Genomic DNA, 17,025 nt, shown 5'->3' with positions numbered 1-17,025 from the left:
CCGGTGACCGAGGTGGGGGTCTTGGAGGAAACGGGAGAGAGGCCCCAGGGGCTGGGGGAGGCGCTGGCCCTGCACGTGGGTCCGATCCTGGAGCCCCCCCGCCGCCCCTGAGCCCGGGCAGGCGTGGCCTGCGGCTTCTCTGGCCGCTCTCTGGGGGGTCAGCAGCAGCCCCAGCAGCCCCCGGGGACCAAGGCCTCGAGGTGGCTCACCCGCAGCCACTCCCCCACTCTGGGGCGACTTGCTAGTAAGAAAATAACTGATCGATTAAAAAATGGAAACTCCCCATTTGGGCTGTGCAGGTGACCGGGATCCCGCGGGTGCGCTTCCAAGGGACGGTGCTCCCTCAGCTGTCCCTCGTCCACACTGTCCCCCCGTCCTTATTATCATGCAAACATGGATAGCTTCGGGGGAACATAAAATATACGATGGCCATGACTGCAGGACAAATTATTTCAAAGGGACGCGGGGAATGAAATGTATTGCATTCATTAAGCTCCCTCGCACCCGCGCCACTCCACTGGCTCTGCCAATTAAAATCACCGCGCACGGTTTTTCGAGGGCTATTTATTTTCCTGCATAGATTTCAGAATATAAATATTTAAAATGGCGATATAAAAAATGTCCACACCAACGGTAAAAGAAACATTTGGTCAGGAATTGAAGGCGTCCCAACGTGGTTCGCTCGGACCCCGGCTCCCCCTCACGAGACAGTCCCCCGTGGAAACACACCCGGCTTTCCACAGAGAAAAATACCGTCCAGATCAGATAAGTCGGTGGCTTGCGCACTGGCATGATGTCATAAAAATGAAATAATGGGAAAACGAAAATTTAAAAGGAGTCGACAATATCTTAATTAGTGATAGAGTGGAAAATATATTCAATTGAAAACATTTCTCGGATTTGAGGTAATGGATTTTTATGGTTATCAGCCAGGGAACAGAAGACATCATTCTTTTAAAAATTGAATCCACATATTTCTCAATGGTATAAAATTTCTATAGGACATGCACGACCAAGAGAAGAGAGAGACTGGGGAAAAAATAAAGCGAGTGCGGAGAGAGTCACATTTAATTCAATACAGACGACAGCACCCAGACCCTATCGCTGAGAGAGACTCCGAACTTATTTGAGTCGAGCCGATATAAACTACAAAGTAAGACAGAAAAACAGGGTAAAAGACATGTAATTGGATCTTTATGTGGTCCCAGCATGAGGCACGAGGCTGTCGGGGGAGAGGGCTGCCTTCCTGCCACAGACACACACAGCACAGGGTGAGTAATGGGGGCAGGATTAAATTCGCCGGAAATCGAGCAGCCTAAACCGTTTTAAATGCATAATTTCATATTAAAATTAGATTTTCTTAGATAGAATCTTCTGATGGCTAGTTTAGCTCCTAACGTTAAAAAATGAAGACAAACAGCATTTTATCCGGGTGGCTCAGGCCTGTGAGGACGCAGAGAAGATGTGCCTGGTCTGCCGCCCCGAGACACCAAATGTGGGGGACCGTTGGGGAAAATTTAGTATCAGCCCCCGGACCTTTGCTTCTACTTTTATATCTGCGTCTTCGGGTTAATGAAGGGGTACTGAACTATTTTTGGAAAACCACATAATTATGGACCCCAAAGAAACTTTGCCAAGTCACCATGCTGAAAAAACAAAGGCTAGTTACGTTTTGCATCATATTATTTTGCGTTTGTGTTTAGGACACATCCGGGGGTACTCTGGGCTGACTCCTGGCTCTGTGCTCAGGAGCCAGTGCTGGCAATGCTGTCTGGGGAGGGCAGGGATGCAACCGGGCAGCCACATGCGAGGAAGTGCCCGCCCCCGTATGTGACACCTCCAATTCCAAAATGACTTCGCGTGAAACTATTCGTCGTTTCCTTCTGTGTGTGCGTGGCTGTGTAGACGCTGTATATGCACGTCTAAATCCTGAATTTTCATCTTGAGCCACTCCACACCAAAGCCCCAGTTCTTCCCTGAACGCCCACTTCTCGTGGAAGGCGCCCGCCACGGATTATTCACCCAGACCGTGCTCTAGAACCCAACAATTAGCCACTTCCAGTTTTACCCATTTTGTTTTGTTTTGTTTTGTTTTGGGTCTCACACAGGGAAGCTCAAGGCTTCCCCCCCGGCTCTGTGCTCAGGGGGCCATAATTCTAGCCTGTGAGGAGCCGCGTGGGAGCGAGCCCGGAAATGACCGTCTGAGCGACCTCGCCGCACCCTGCTCTGGTCTGCAGGGAGGCCAAGGCCATCGGACCTTGCCCGCCTGAGCAGGTCACAGTAGCTGTTACTTGGAACATGGGGCGTTCTGAGTAGGATTTGGGGCTGCCCCTGGGGGGGCTTTGTCTCTGGCTCCCGTGTCCTTTGTCCTTGCTGAGGCAGGTACGACTGACCCTTCCCCCCGACCGGCGTGTCCCGAGGATGCGTTTTGGTCTCTCCGAGCTGCTGCCCCAGGCCGGGCCGACAGCATTTGCCGCTCACAGTACACGGTCTCTCATCCGTTGGGCCTTTGCACCCTGCAAATCTAAACTCCGCCCCCCACGGAAAACCCCGTCCCACCCTTCTCCCCGGCGCCTGGCACCTGCCGTTCACGTTCTGGGCCGAGGAGCCTCCGTCGCTCCGATGCCAGGTCAGAAGGGCGGCGGGCAGCGTCCTGCTCCCACTCGGCGCGTGTCCCCGACCGTGGTCTCCGCAGGGGCTTCCCTTTCCACAGCCCCACAAAACCCTGGAAACCTCTGACCACCGGCAGACACCGTGCACGCATGTTTCTAACAGCAGGTGAGAGCAAAAAAATAAAAGATGGGCTGGGGTTGGGGGGGGGGGGTGCGGGTTGGACCAAAAATAGACACCGGTTTGTTCTTGCACTCAAAGATCCCTGGGAAACCAAGAACGCAGGTGATGGGGTCCGTGCACGGTTCCCTTATTATTGGGGGTGTCCGTCTGGGGCGCTAAGGCAGCCCAGCCTGTCTCCCTGATTATTAGGGGGTGTCAGGCCAGGCCCCTGCATGTGCCTTGGGGTAGGGTCATGCCCTCAGACGCCTGTCCCTGAGCCATGTGCCCATTTAAGGACCCTCTGCCCCTCGGGGAGCCCCTCTCCGCTCTGGGCTCAGGATCCAGGTATTTGGGCCAGAACAACGATGCAGCAGGGAGGCTGCAGGCCTGGGGCCCAGCCAGGCCGGGTTCGAGTCCCTGAGCCCAGCCAGGAGGACGCCCTGGGCGCCGCCAAGCCTGCCCCACATCCCAGTCCTTAACCCATGCTGAGCTAAATGGTGTGTGTGTGTGCATGCACGCGTGTGTGTGTGTGTGTGTGTGTGTGTGTGTGTGTGTGTGTGTGTGGCCTGACATTGATTCATTCATTTTGTGTCATTTTCCTCCCAGCCCCATTTTATCGGGCTACTTCTGACTTCTCCTGTCCCTGTCCTAGGCTCTTGGCTCCGTCATCACAAACTTATTATCAGTCTCAGTGTAGGTTTATTCGGGATCCCTCTGCTCTGTGCCCCTGGGTCTATGTCAGCTTGACGTCCTGTGATGGCTGCAGCCTTGCTGCGTGGTTGGAACCCAGGGAGGGTCACCCCTCCGTTCTGCTTTAACTTTTAAGATTTTTTTTTTTTTTTTTTGCTTTTTGGGGGCTTTGGGTTTCCCTAAGTCTTCAGTAAGGTTCTGTTTCTTTAAAGGTTGCCATGGGAATTTTGATAAATTCGCTAAACCAGTATCTGTCTACCGTGACGACCACAGTAAGACGCCCATTCAGAAAAACATTACTGTGTCCGGCCCTAACACGAACATCACTGCTTCTGTCCCTAACGTGTCTTTTCTTGACAGCTTTTCTATTTAAGTATATGGTCAAGTTTTTGTTACATATGTGTTTTTCCTTGGTTAAGTTTTTCTTTTTTTTTTTGATGGAATTATAACTGAGCTTTATTTTTTTTTAACCTGATTACTTGCTCTTCTAGTTCCCTGTTGGCGTATAAAACCTTAAAGGTTTTTATATACTGATTTTATAGGCTGCAACTTCACTGTCCTGCGTTTTTAGAAAAGACTTTTGAGTGGACTCTTTCAGTTTTCCATGTGTTTTATCATGTCATCTGTAAATAATGATAGTTTGACTCCATTTCCAATTTGTATCCTATTTTCATGTTCCTGCCAACATGCCCTTGTGAGGACTTTCAAGAGTCTGTTGGCCTGGGGGCGGGCGTGGCCGTCTCTGTCCTGTCCCCTCCCTCGAGGCGAAGCTCTCAGCCCTTCAGCATCACCACTGAGCTTGCTGTAAACTAACTTCCCTACGTGAAGTACGCTCCTTTTATCCCAATTCCGTTGAGTTTTTGGAAAATCACAAACGAATGTTGAATCTTATCAGAGCCTTTCCTGGCATCTATAGATACGAGCATGTGACTTTTATTTTTCCCTCTGCCAGTGAAGTGAGTCGCACGAGTGACGCATACAAGCTGGAGCAAATCCCACCCCGTCCCGGTACATGATCCTGTCGACAAACTTCGGGCCCTGGCTCAGAGGGTTTTGTTGAGGATTTCTGCATCTCTGGTCGTTGGGAACGTTGGTCTCTAGTTTTCTATTTACGTGATATCCTGGCTGGCTTTCGGCATCCGAGTGATGTCAGCCTCATAAAAAGTCAGCGTATTTCCTAATTCCCTAAGCGAGGGCTGTGGGTTACTAGCGATTCGAGACAGCAAGGTTTGCACATCACAGTGGCGATTCTGCAGACAAATGTACATGACATCAAGCCCCTCTGCCAGGGAGCAACGCCCACCCGTCGAGCCTCCAGAAAGCGGGGCTGAGATTCTTTATCAGGCGAAACCATCCCGGCCTTCAGCTCTTGCTGACACAGAGCCGATGACACAGGCCAGGACAGCGTCTGCCGCTACAAAAGGACAGGCACGCCCTTTCCACACAGCTGGGAATTATGTGTCATTGCCCTGGACAGAGAGTGACCTTTCAGACCTTCTGTACGTTACAACATCGCCAGCAGGACTTGGCTTTACGTCCTGAAGCCCTGACATCCCGGAGAGAGCAGTGTTTGTGTTTGTGTTTATGTTCAAGGAGACTAAAGATGGGACTTGGGGCCGGAGCGATGGCACGGTGGACAGGGCGCTTGCCTTGCACGTGGCCAGCCTGGGTTTCATCCCCGGCATCACCAGGATTAGTTCCTGAATGTAGAGTCAGGAGTAAGCCCTGACCATCACCAGTTGTGGCCCCAAAGCCCAAAAAAACAGGAAAGGAAAATGGGGCTTAATTGTTCTGTTTAGGGTTGGAGAGAAATCCCCGTGGCTGAAACTCTTGCCTCGCACGCAGCCCACCCTAATTCCATCCTGGCACCACAGACATCCCCCAAGCACGGCCAGGAGTGACCCCGAATGCAGGATCACAAGGAAGCCCCGAGCACTGCTGGGTGTGGCCTGACCACCCCTCCCAATAACAACATGTCAGCTTGGGGCCAGAGCGAGAGCACAGCGGGGAGGGCGTCTGCCTTGCACTCGGCCAAACCGGGTTCGATTCCCAGCATCCTGTATGGTCCCCTGAGCACCGCCAGGGGTGATTCCTGAGTGCAGAGCCAGGAGTGACCCCTGTGCATGGCCGGTTGTGACCCAAAAAGAAAACAAACAAACAAACAAACAATCAGCTTTTGTACGCGGCCAGCCTGGCTGTGCGCTCTCGGCAGCCTGCCCCCTGCTCCTGCCCTGGCCACACTCGGGTGACCCTGACTTCCTGCTGCATGGGCTGAGCCAAAGCTCACCGGGAAAGAGAACATGAAAGGGAACTTAATAAACACTGGTGGTCCTACATCAGTGCTTAGGGATATTCTTGAGGGGGAGGGAGAGCGTACACAGCGTCACCGGGGCTTGCTCTGTCTCAGTGCTCAGGGGTCATTCCTGGCAGGCCGGGGGAGCCGTATGGGTGCCAGGGGTCAAACCTGGATCGGGCATGTTTAAAGACAAGTGACCACCCAGCGGGACCATCTCTCTGACCTCAGGCGTCTGTGTGTTCTCACTTATATTATCCTCTAAGCAGATTTATTACTGCGGGTAGAAGCAAAAATAATAAATTCTGAATCTTTTTGGCCTGTTGAGACACACGCTCAGTGACAAGCCTCTGAGAAGCAGGGAATTAAGTCCTTGGTTTAAACCTGCAGGGCAGAGAGCTGCAGCTGGCCTGAGGGACGGGCTCCCTTCCTCCTGCCACTCAAGTCTGGAATGTGTATTCGGGCGTCACTTCCAACACAGCATTCTTGCTTGTTGCAGGAGAGGTGAGGGCAGCAGAGGAGAGCTGGGGCCTGGTGCACATCGCTAGAGTTTGCAGTGCACACACGGACTCTCTCCCACAGTGCTCAGGGGCTGGTCTCCTGGGCTGGCCCGTCCCTCCAGCTCGCAGCCCCCTCGGGGCAGGAAGCCCATGCCCCTCACCCTGCTCCTCGTCCCCTTCAGTCTTTCCCAGCCAAGAAATCCAAGACACTGGCTGACTGGGCAAAAACGCGCCCGGGTTTTGCACACTGCAGTGTCCCCCTGACCTCTGGGTGCAGGGAGGGGGCTGGGTGGGGCATCCAGAGTCCCCCAGAACCCCCGGGGCCCCGGGGAGACTCACCATGCCCAGGAAAACCATCTCTTCTTCCCGCTCTTGCACAGTCTTCTTGCATTGATTGAAACCTCGCCAAATCTAAAAGCAAAGTAGACGGTTCCTGTTTTTGGCTGCATTAACCTAAAAGGCGGTGTCCCGACTCCTGCTGGGACTTCACACCCCACAGGCTAAGCTGACTCTGGCTGGGGTGCTCGGTGTGTGTGGATGGGGAGTATTTTCCTTCCGTGAACATAGCAAAACTCTTCAGAGAGGGGCTGGAGCGATAGCACAGCGGGTGGGGCGTTTGCCTTGCACGCAGCCGACCCGGGTTCAAAGCCCAGCATCCCATATGGTCCCCTGAGCACCGCCAGGAGTGAATCCTGAGTGCAGAGCCAGGAGTAACCCCTGAGCATCGCCGGGTGTGACCCAAAAAGCAAAAAAAGAAAAACAAACAAAAAAACTCTTCAGAGAATGAATGAGGTTGTCCCAAAGGCCGCCCTGCCCACCCGGGGGACAGGCAGAGCCCGTGCCCACCCCCACCCTGGAGGCAGCCTTGCCAACTCAGACTCCACGTGGGGCCTGTGTCCCGGAGGTGACTGGGAGCGACCGAGGTTCGAGGATGGTGAGCGGCCAGCACCAGGCTCGAGAGCTAGAGGTGTGATCTCCGCCAAAGACACCGAGGCCGTGCGACACGGGGTGCACGGGGCCCGGACACGGAACACCAACAGGCTTGCTAAGAGTCCCGTAACTGACCACAAGGAGACGGACAGCTGCAAGTTGCCTGACCCGGCATCCCGGAGGCTCGGCTGAAGAGACTCAGCCGTGCATGGGAGGGGGGTGGGGAGAGTCGTGGGCAGAGCGAGGAGTCACTGCAAAGACGGGCGGGAATGACTGAGGAGCAAGCGGAACCTCAGGTGCAGTGAACAATGCAGGGGTGCGAGAGATTCAACAGTGTCAGCAATAAAACCGATGGTGCGAAATACTCTAGGAACCCAAGGACAAGTGCTCTGCAGAGAGGCAGTGACAGGGGAAGTGTGTGTGGGGGGAGTTGAAGGAAGGCCCCAGGGAGCCCTGGATGGTGACAGAAAACAGCTGACAACCCCCAGGTTTGGGGCCACAGGGATACCCGGGGGTGTAAAGCTCAAGGGGCCCCACGAAATCGCCCCAAGGCGCACTATCACCAATGAGTGGAAAACAGAGAATTCTGGGAGCCGGGAGCAGGGGCCATCGCAGGCAGGGGACCCTCCCTGCACGGCCGTCAGCGACAAGCTTAATTCCCAGGCGGGAATACGGTGCTATCTTCAAATCCATGAGTGAAAAAAAAAAAAAAAAACTGCCAACAAAGACTGTAGCTAAAAGCTTCCCTGACAGCAGAGAGATTGAGGCTGTTTCTAAGCAAACGCTCCCCAGCACGGAGGGAGCGGGGGGGAGGCGTCTCCCGGCTCCGAGAACGTCCTCGAAACGTGAACAGGAATCCTATAGCTGACGGGAAAGGGCGCCAAGCCGAGGCAGATAATACCAAACTCATTCATAAGGGTAAATATATATTCGCATCAAGAATGCTCTAAGGCCAGAAAGGTGGCATGTAATTCGGTTTTATTCCTAGCACACGAGTTCTGTATCACTGAAGCACTGTCAGCCTGTTGTTCGTCAATTTACTCGAGCGGGCACCAGTAACGTCTCTATTCCTCCCAGCTCTGAGATTTTAGCAGCCTCTCCTTACTCGTCTTTCCCAACGATTAGAGGCTCTTTCAGGGTCAGAGGAATGAGACCTCTTGTTACTGTTTTTGGCATATCGAATACGCCATGGGGAGCTTGCCAGGCCCTGCCGTGTGGGCGGGATACTCTCAGTAGCTTGCCGGGCTCTCCGAGAGGTATAAGGAGTTAATGACATTAATAAAATATAGGCTCCAGGGAAATCACTCAACAGGCTAAGGGCATGCCTTGGATCCCATGTGGGAGCCCTGACTCTGACCCCCGGCACCACATGGTCCGCTGGGGACGGCCAGGAGAAACCCCCAAGCTCAGAGGTCAGCGCAGTCCCTGAGCACTGCCGGGTGTGGCCTGAAAACCGGAAATAATTATACCTGCCGTGGTTTGTTAGTGGCTACACAATAGGACAGCACGTGGGGCGCGAGAACCCTTGCATAAATGGGGGCAGGAGACACGGAAGTGTGGGCCCGTGGCGAGGACGGGTGGGAGCAGTTACCAGCTTCACAGACCGCCATGTCCCTAAGAGTCTCTGCGGCCTCTTGGTCACCACAAAGAAAAGAGCCGCAGAGGGCAGAGGTCTAAGGACATCGCTACAAAAATAAACCACAAAGGAGACAGCAAGAGATGGAGCCAGGAACTCCCACACTAGGGAGTCGGAAATCAGTAAGTTCAATGGCCGTCCTGAGTCTTTGCCTCATCGTTACTTTAAAGGTAGCACTGCAGCACTGTCGTCCCGCTGCTCATCGATTTGCTCCAGAGGGCACCAGTAACGTCTCCACTGTGAGACTTGTTGTTACTGTTTTTGGCATACGCCATGGGGAGCTTGCCAGGCTCTGCCGTGCGGGCGCTTTAAAGGTAAATGGACTAAATTACCCGTCAAAAGACAGTCACCGAGGGAATACATCAGGCAGGCTCCAGTTGCACGCTGCCTACGGGATATTTTTTAACCTTGAGAGTACACATAGGTCGGGAAGGAGAGCTGCTCTCGCAAATGGTCCTCGAAGACGACAGGAGTCGCCGTGTGCAGGCCCGTGTGCAGACCGGCCCCCGGAGACAAAGAGGGTCACGGAGAGTGATGCATGGGTGAGAGGGTACAACTGTCCACAGTTGTGTGGCCTACACTGAGACACCAAAGTATTTAAAGTCAGCAGGAGGGGTTGGAACGATAGCACAGCGGGGAGGCGTTTGCCTTGCACGCGACCGACCCGGGTTCAAAGCCCAGCATCCCATATGGTCCCCTGAGCACCGCCAGGGGTAATTCCTGAGTGCAGAGCCAGGAGTAACCCCTGTGCATCGCCAGGTGTGACCCAAAAAGCAAAAAATTAAAATTAAAAAAATAAATAAAATTAGCAGGAACCAGATTGGGAGGAGAAAGCGACACGGCAATAGTCAGGGGCTTCAGGACTCGCCTCAGGTGGCTCAGGTCACCGAGACGGAGAAGGAAGAGCCGGCCTGAACCAACTTCAGGCCCAACGGGCCTGGCAAGACACGCTCGGACCGTTTCATCTCACAGCACTGGAACGTGCATAAAGTGTGTCACATTCCCCAGCATAGACCATAGACTGGACCACAGAGCAAGTCTTTTTTTTTTTCTTTTTGGGTCACACCTGGCGATGCTCAGGGGTTACTCCTGGCTCACACACTCAGGTATTACTCCTGGCGGTGCTCGGGGGACCATATGGGATGCTGGGGATCAAACCTGGGTCAGCTGCGTGCAAGGCAAACACCCTCCCCGCGGTGCTATCTCTCAGAGCAGGTCTTAACAAGTACAAGGAGACTGGAATCTTATCAAGTAGGTTCCGAATCACACTAGCTATGAACACTAGAAATCGCCAACACATGGAAATCTGACAACACATCCTGGACCACGAACGGGACAAAGAACTCAGAAGGGTGATGAGAAGTATCTGAGGCAGAGCAAAAGGAAAACATCAAAAGGCAGGGGATGCGATAAGACAGAGTTCCTTGAGAGGTGTTTATAGCAACAAATAAACTCAATAAAAACTATGCCTAAAAAACAAAAAACAAAGCTTACACCTCAAAGAGCCAAAAAACAACAGAACGTTGGAAATCATAAAGGTCAGAGGAGAAATAAATACAACAGAGACTCGCAGGGCAATAAGGGAACATCCAAGAGCTGCTTCGTAAAGATAAACATCAACAAGCTGCCCTTGACACGTGCCAGGCAGAGCGAGAGATTCAAGTCAGATCTAGGTGGAAGGAAGACGCTCCAACTGACACCGAGAAACACACAGGGTCCCAGAGTCGTGGGGAGTAAGCAGACACCAACAAAGCAGAGAACGAAACTGAGCTCTGTGGAACTTAACCCACAGAGGAGATAGCCCTTCCGGGAGCTCCACCAATGGACAGAAGAATGAACACCAGTGCATCCAAATCCTCCTCAAAACTAAGAGGAAGGAATATTCCCAATTACCTTATGAAACCAGCAGGCCCTCGCTGGGAGCCGGGTGATCACTGCATAGAAATAAGGCGATGGGGGCTGGAGGGATAGCATAGCAGGGAGGGAGTTTGCCTTGCACGCGGCCAACCCGGGTTCGATTCCCAGCACCTTTTGTGGTCCCCTGAGCACCACCAGGAGTAATTCCTGAGTGCATGAGCCAGGAGTGACCCCTGTGCATCGTCGGGTGTGACCAAAAAAGGAAAGAAAAAGAAGAAGAAGAAGAAAGAAGGCGATGGCCAATAAATAGAGAAGCAAGATCTCTTGACTCGAGCACAAACCCGCTGGCTTCAGCAGCACGGGAGCGGGCTGGTTGCTCGTGGGTGTGCACGGGGGGGGGGGGCTGGGCGGGAATAAACGGGACACCACACTTCATGCAGAGATAAGGACCAGGAGGCCCTCGAGGAGGCAAAGCGCTGCCAAGGTGCCCAGCAGAAGCCAACAGCCTCCCTTGGAGCAGCTCTGGGGAAACGGGCGGGGCCGGGCCAGCCCTCGGCACCTGCTCACGCGCGTCCCGCAGCCCCGCTGGGACCTTCCCTGGACGGCCAGGGTGAGGCTAGCGTCCCCCCCACCCCCCGACACGCCCAGGCACGCTCTGGCCCCGAAGGTCCCGCAGAGCGGCAAGAGGAGGACCCGAAGCATGGGGCTGGGAGGGAGGCCCGGGCCGGCACCTTCCGATCAGACCCAGGACAGCCGCGTTCCGGGAGCCGGTTCCCGTCCCTGACCCTGTGAAGCCGCCACTCTGCGCGTCCGGGACACCTGGTGCAGGTCACCCCCGCCCCGCCCAGAGGCACCCCGGGTGTCGGGCCGCCTGGATCCCCCCAGGGCGCCCTCAGAGCACCTTCTGGATGAGCAGCGCCGAGGCGCCCAGGTCCACCGTCTTCTCGCCCAGCAGCCGGGCCTGCTTGGCGCGGTACTCCTGCAGGAAGATCTGCCGCATGAACATGGCCCTGAGCCGGCCCTGCCGCATCCTCTCCGCGAGCTGCACCAGCTTCACCGCCTTCTCCAGGGGGAGGGCCTTGGCCGACAGCCCCTGTGGGACGAGGGAGGCCCCGTTGGCGATCACCCCGCACCCCGAGTGTCCCGCCCGCTCGGGACGCCCAAGCCGGGACGGAGCGTGAGGGCTGCCCGTGTCGGAGTGTCCAACGTGCTTTGCTCTCTGTCCAGAACAGACAGAGCACTAATTATTATTATTATTATTATTATTATTATTATTATTATTATTATTATTTTGCTTTTGCGGTCACACCCGGTGGTGCGCAGGGGTTACTCTTGGCTCTGCACTCAGGAATTACTCCTGGTGGTTCTTGGGGACCCTATGAGATGCTGGGGATTGAACGCGGGTCGGCCACGTGCAAGGCAAACGCCCTCCCCGCTGTGCTGTTGCTCCCGCCCACAAAGCACGGATTAGCACCGCGATGGTTTCCTTGGCAGCCAGCTGGACGGCGAGTGCGAAGCCAACGATTCAGCCCAGCTGGAACTGGTGCCAGCGAAGGCGGCACTAGCCCAGCGGTAGACGTTAAACCCGCATCGCAAATGTAAGAAATGTTCGCCATGGCACGTGGTTCTAAAGCCCATCCCAGAACTAACTAGTCAACTGGGCAAAAGCTGACGTTGGTCGGGGTGGGGGAGGGGCGGGGGACGATCTTCCTGCAGGCAGTGTCTTTCCAGACGTGTAAATTCGAGTTTTCAAACCTCACGTGTGACGGGGGCTAGTGTGCGAAGCAGATTATTGCCTTCAGGACCCTCAGAGCAGCGTGTGGGGGCTGGAGTGATAGCACAGCGGGGAGGGCATTTGCCTTGCACGCGGCGGACCCGAGTTCGATTCCCGGCATCCCATATGGTTCCCCAGAACCGCCAGGAGTAATTCCTGAGTGCAGAGCCAGGAGTGACCCCTGAGCATCGCCGGGTGTGACCCAAAATGCAAAACAGAGTAGCATGTGATGTGCCTGCCACAGAGGCGGGGAGAAGGGGGGTGGCGGGAGGGACACTGGGAACACTGGGGTGGAGAACGGGCACTGGGGGGGGGTGGGTGCTCGATCACTGTGTGACTAGAGCGTAATCACAAAAGTTTGCAAATCTGTAACTGTATCTCACGGTGATTCATTAAAAAAAATTAAAGAAAAAAACTACTACAGTAAGAAAAAAAAAAACCTTTCGTTATATCTCAAAAAGCAAAGGAGCAGCGTGTGAGGGAGGCAGGGCCGCCTGGGCGCCCTCCGAGCACTGAGGGAGGAGGCGGGGGCTGGGCGCCGGCGGGTGGCGCTGGGCAGGACCAGGGGGGGCGCTGGGTCCAGAACAGCCCCGAGGTCGAGTCACCACCGAGGGGACCCTGGGGAGGGGGTGGGTGGACAGTCCCGAGACTAGGCCGGGAGCTGGCCGTGTGGGTCGCTCCGTCTACACCCGCCCACGTTCCAGGGCCCAGACGGGCCCCAGCAGAGTCGAGGCCCCAGGGGCCCTGTGAGCGCCGGGCCGGGCAGCGCTAGGGCCGTGGGCTCTGCTGGTCCAGGCTCCCTCCCCTCCCCTGGGCCCGGAGTGCTCACGGCAGTGCCCAGAGCCCCCCCGGTGCTGGCAAGGCGGGGCCCGGCCGTGCCACCCTGTCACTGCCGGGGTCAGGGGACGCAGCGTCCGCTGGGAACCTCTGTGGTGTCTGTTGTGTGTGCTGAGAAAGTGGCAACACGGGGGGACCCCAAAGGGCACAGGACAGCTGCCGAACAGCAGGCGGGGGCCTGGGCCCTGCGTGGACACACAGCGGGGGGGGGGGGCACTGGAGCCCCCGCAGGCCCCGGCAGGAGAAGCCGCAGAGGACCCCTCGGGCCCGGCCCTGCCGCCTGCCTCGTCTCCCAGGTCTCTCCCGGGGAGGCCAGGGAAGGGCTCGCAGCACCGATGCGTGGGTGAGGCCTGGGCTCGGACCCATGTTTGTGCTATTGAAGGCCCCAGGTCCCCGAGAGCCCCACAGGCCACCGTCTGGCCTGCCGCCTGCCCGCACCCTGACCCCAGGGCCTAGCGGGCCCCCAGGTGGGCACCCACAGGCCTGCAGCAGCACAGGCTGGAGCTGCCCGGAGCCGAGCTGGTGCCCAAGTGGGCAGCTGGTGAAGAGCCAATCTCGGGCACAGGAGCCACAGCGGTGCCCAGGAAGGGGCGGAAGAAAAGGCTGTGGACAGGTGGGAGGGGCAGCTGAGGAGGCAGAGGGAGGCCGGGGGAGGCAAAGGGAGAGGCCGGGGGAGGCAGAGGGAGGCTGGGGGAGGCAGGGAGAATTCGGGGGAGGCAGAGGGAGACGGGGGAGGCAGAGGGAAGCCGGGGGAGACAGAGGGAGGCCAGGGGAGACAGAGGGAGGCCAGGGGAGGCAGAGAGTTCAGGGGAGGCAGAGAGGCCAGGGGAGGCAGAGGGAGGCCGGGAGAAGCCGGGGAGACAGGGAGAGGCTGGGGGAGGCAGGGAGAGGCCGGGGGAGACAGAGGGAGGCCGGGAGAGGCCAGGGAGACAGGGAGAGGCCAGGGGAGGCAGGGAGAGGCCGGGGGAGGCAGGGAGAGGCCGGGGGAGGCAGATTCCTGGGTCTGGTGCTGGCAGGAGCCCCGAGAGCTGTGTGGCCGTCGTCTCCGGAGGACACACATCCCAGGTGCTCCCTCCTCCCCCAGCCCTCCCCTCTCAGGGCTCCAGGAGTCACCCAAGGCCTGGGAAGCTCTGTTCGCTCGGCCACGTGGCTCTGTGGACAGTGAGGACATCACTGTGGGCAAATGACCCAGGCAGGGACACACGGGCAGGCGACACTTCTCGTCTGCACGCCGTGGCCCAGGCCCTGGGGTCTGGTGTCCTGTTATGGCCACAGATGGACGTGCCCCACCCTGAAGGCCACGTCAGCTGGTGAGCTTAGGTGGAGCCAGTTGCTCTCCTGGGAGCCAGCCTGGCCCTCGGCAGGTGACAGGGACTCTCGGGCCAGGCGGGGGGACTTGAGGTGGGGGAGTGACGCGCCCAGGAGGAAGGAGCCCCCAGATCTCGGCTGCGTCCCAGGGAGACGACACCAGCCCCCAAGGTGCCAGAACACTCTGACGTCTCCCCTCTGAGTAACGGGCTGGCAGGGCTCGGGGGTCGCTGCCCCCTCGCGTGGAAAGCGTCTCGTGGCCCCGCACACGAGGGGCAGTGGAGACGGCCATCTGCTCACCAGGTCAGGGGTCATCAGCCCAGACTCGGCCAGGATCTGAGCCAGCATCTTCTCTCGCTCCCTGATGGCTTCCACCTTTTCCTTCATGAAGTACCTGGGGATGGGAATATCTAACTGTTGCTAAGGAAAAAGGAGAGAAAACAGAACACGGTTTGGGTCACGACTCCAGACGTCAGTCCGGTGAGAACCTGCTGGAGCACCCCTGGCTCTGCTTCCCGCCTCGCCTCAGCCAAGCCAGGGGCCGGCCGGGGGAGGCAGGGGGTCATTCTGCTAAGGAGACCGAGGGTCAAGGGGCAAATCCTGCAACACGCCGTGTGGGAGTCATCACGGCCCAGCCCGGCCCCACGGGAGTTGCTGTAGCTGTGGGTGGTGCCGCTCATCTCGTCTCAGAGAGACGTGCACACAAGAGAGTATCAAACCATCTCCTCCGAGCCCGCGCACGGCTGAGTCATCCAGGGCAGCCCAGAGGGGGCGGGTCGGCCCAGTGCCCGCCCACACAGAGCCCTGGCCGCTGAAAGCTCTCACACCGCACAACTGCAGCCATGCCCCAGGCCGGACTCCCCGCCTCTCAGGACGAGCCTCACCCCAAAATCACTCTGCTGAAAAATTCAGGTATGTGGGTTTTGTGACTGAAATCTCCAGGCTTTCACAGTCAGGATGGGCTGCCTCCCCCATCTCCCTGTACTTCTGGAAGCCCTGGCAGTCACGCACACCACAAAGTCGTCACCCAGTTAAAAACATAACTCCAGCTGTATCACTCCTATAAAAATCCCAGAATTCCAGGTGCGCACAGCCGCACCTGACATCTCAAATTCTACAACACCGATAAGCCAGGAGCAGCACACCAGACTGGATGGGATTAACGTAGAAGGCAGCCAATCTCGACTGGCAAAACATAAACACAGAAGGCTTAACCGCAACAACATCTTAGCAGTCTCTGACACAAGGACTCACTAGCCCCATGGTGAGACAGAACCACCTTCACCAACTTTCTTCTAAGGACATTTTTTTTTATCAATCTGTTTGCAAATTATTGATAACAAGCAGCATCAAATAAATTATTGAGGGCCTGCTATGGGGGTGGTTGGGAAACTTGGGGACAGTGGTGGAGGGAAGGTGTGATGGTGGTGGGATGGTGCTGAAATACTGAATGCCTGTAACACATCATCATGAAGAATTCTGTTCTGTGTAAGGGGGAAAATTACATATGTAGGCCTTACCAATTCCATGTAAACTCCAAGATATATTATTCACAAAGGAAAAATAAATATTTTTTTTTTAAAAAAGGACTATCAAATCATCAACACAGAAAAACTCTGAGCTTCAGGGACCTTAGCACCAAACCTTCAGCTCCATATTTCTATGATGGTTTCCTAGTAATTTGGCTTTAATTTTTACCTTACCTACCCCATCACAAAGCCATTTACAAAACTTATTTATCCCTCCCAGTTCTGCCACTAGTTGAGGCCCTGGTGCCTGAGGCTGGCCCCGACGAGATATTTCATTCCAGGTCCTCTGCTGCTCTCTCCCGGGCTGCCCACTGGTAGACCAGTCGGCCGAGGAAACAGCAGGCCCAGCCCCGGACTCAGCCCTGCTCGCTCTGTTCTAGGCTGAGTCCCCTGGCCCCTCTCCCGTGCAGGACACTGAACTGGCTGTTCCTTAAACATACTTCAGAGCGTAGAGGTGTGTCTTCCTGGGACTTGTCAGGATGGGCCCCTAATACCTGGAAGATGAATAACGTGCTTGAAAATGAGAAAAAGTTTCCGAGGTTGGCAGAGTACCTGGGGAAGACTGAGCCTGAGTTTCCCGGCGTGCAGGTGGCCCGGGGGTGCGGTGCTCAGAGGGAAATAGCGACTTTGTTTGAATGTATGATTTTACGTGTGAATAAGCAAGGTCGGGCCGCTGGACTATGACGAACTCCATTGGCCATTGGCCTGGCTCCACTTGGCGTCTTTAAGACGGAAATCGATAGGCAAAATTCTGAGAATGGGAGACAGGCACAGTCCCTGACTCCCTCACTCTCTCCAGGGCCGTCCTCCCGTGTGTACACAGCGTGTGCACTCCGACTTCCTCACTCTCTTCGGAGCCTTCTCCCCATGTGTACAGAGTATGTGTACTCCCTAGCTCT

General features: G+C 56.1%; 1 protein-coding gene across 1 annotated transcript in view; it reads right to left on the bottom strand.

The window, feature by feature from the left end:
- IQCA1 (IQ motif containing with AAA domain 1) overlaps positions 1-17,025 on the bottom strand; it is an 88,256-nt gene that overhangs the window by 61,860 nt on the left and 9,371 nt on the right. Inside the window, exons 3-5 of the mRNA XM_004610895.2 lie at positions 14,898-15,017; positions 11,580-11,771; positions 6,595-6,666 (exon numbers count right to left, since the gene is read on the bottom strand). Of these exons, the coding sequence (XP_004610952.2) occupies positions 6,595-6,666; positions 11,580-11,771; positions 14,898-15,017 (384 nt within the window). The remainder of the gene's footprint in view (positions 1-6,594; positions 6,667-11,579; positions 11,772-14,897; positions 15,018-17,025) is intronic.

The sequence above is a fragment of the Sorex araneus genome, chromosome X (genome assembly GCF_027595985.1).
Source record: "Sorex araneus isolate mSorAra2 chromosome X, mSorAra2.pri, whole genome shotgun sequence".
NCBI lineage: Eukaryota > Metazoa > Chordata > Mammalia > Eulipotyphla > Soricidae > Sorex > Sorex araneus.
This window is presented reverse-complemented; position numbering and strand designations above follow the sequence as displayed.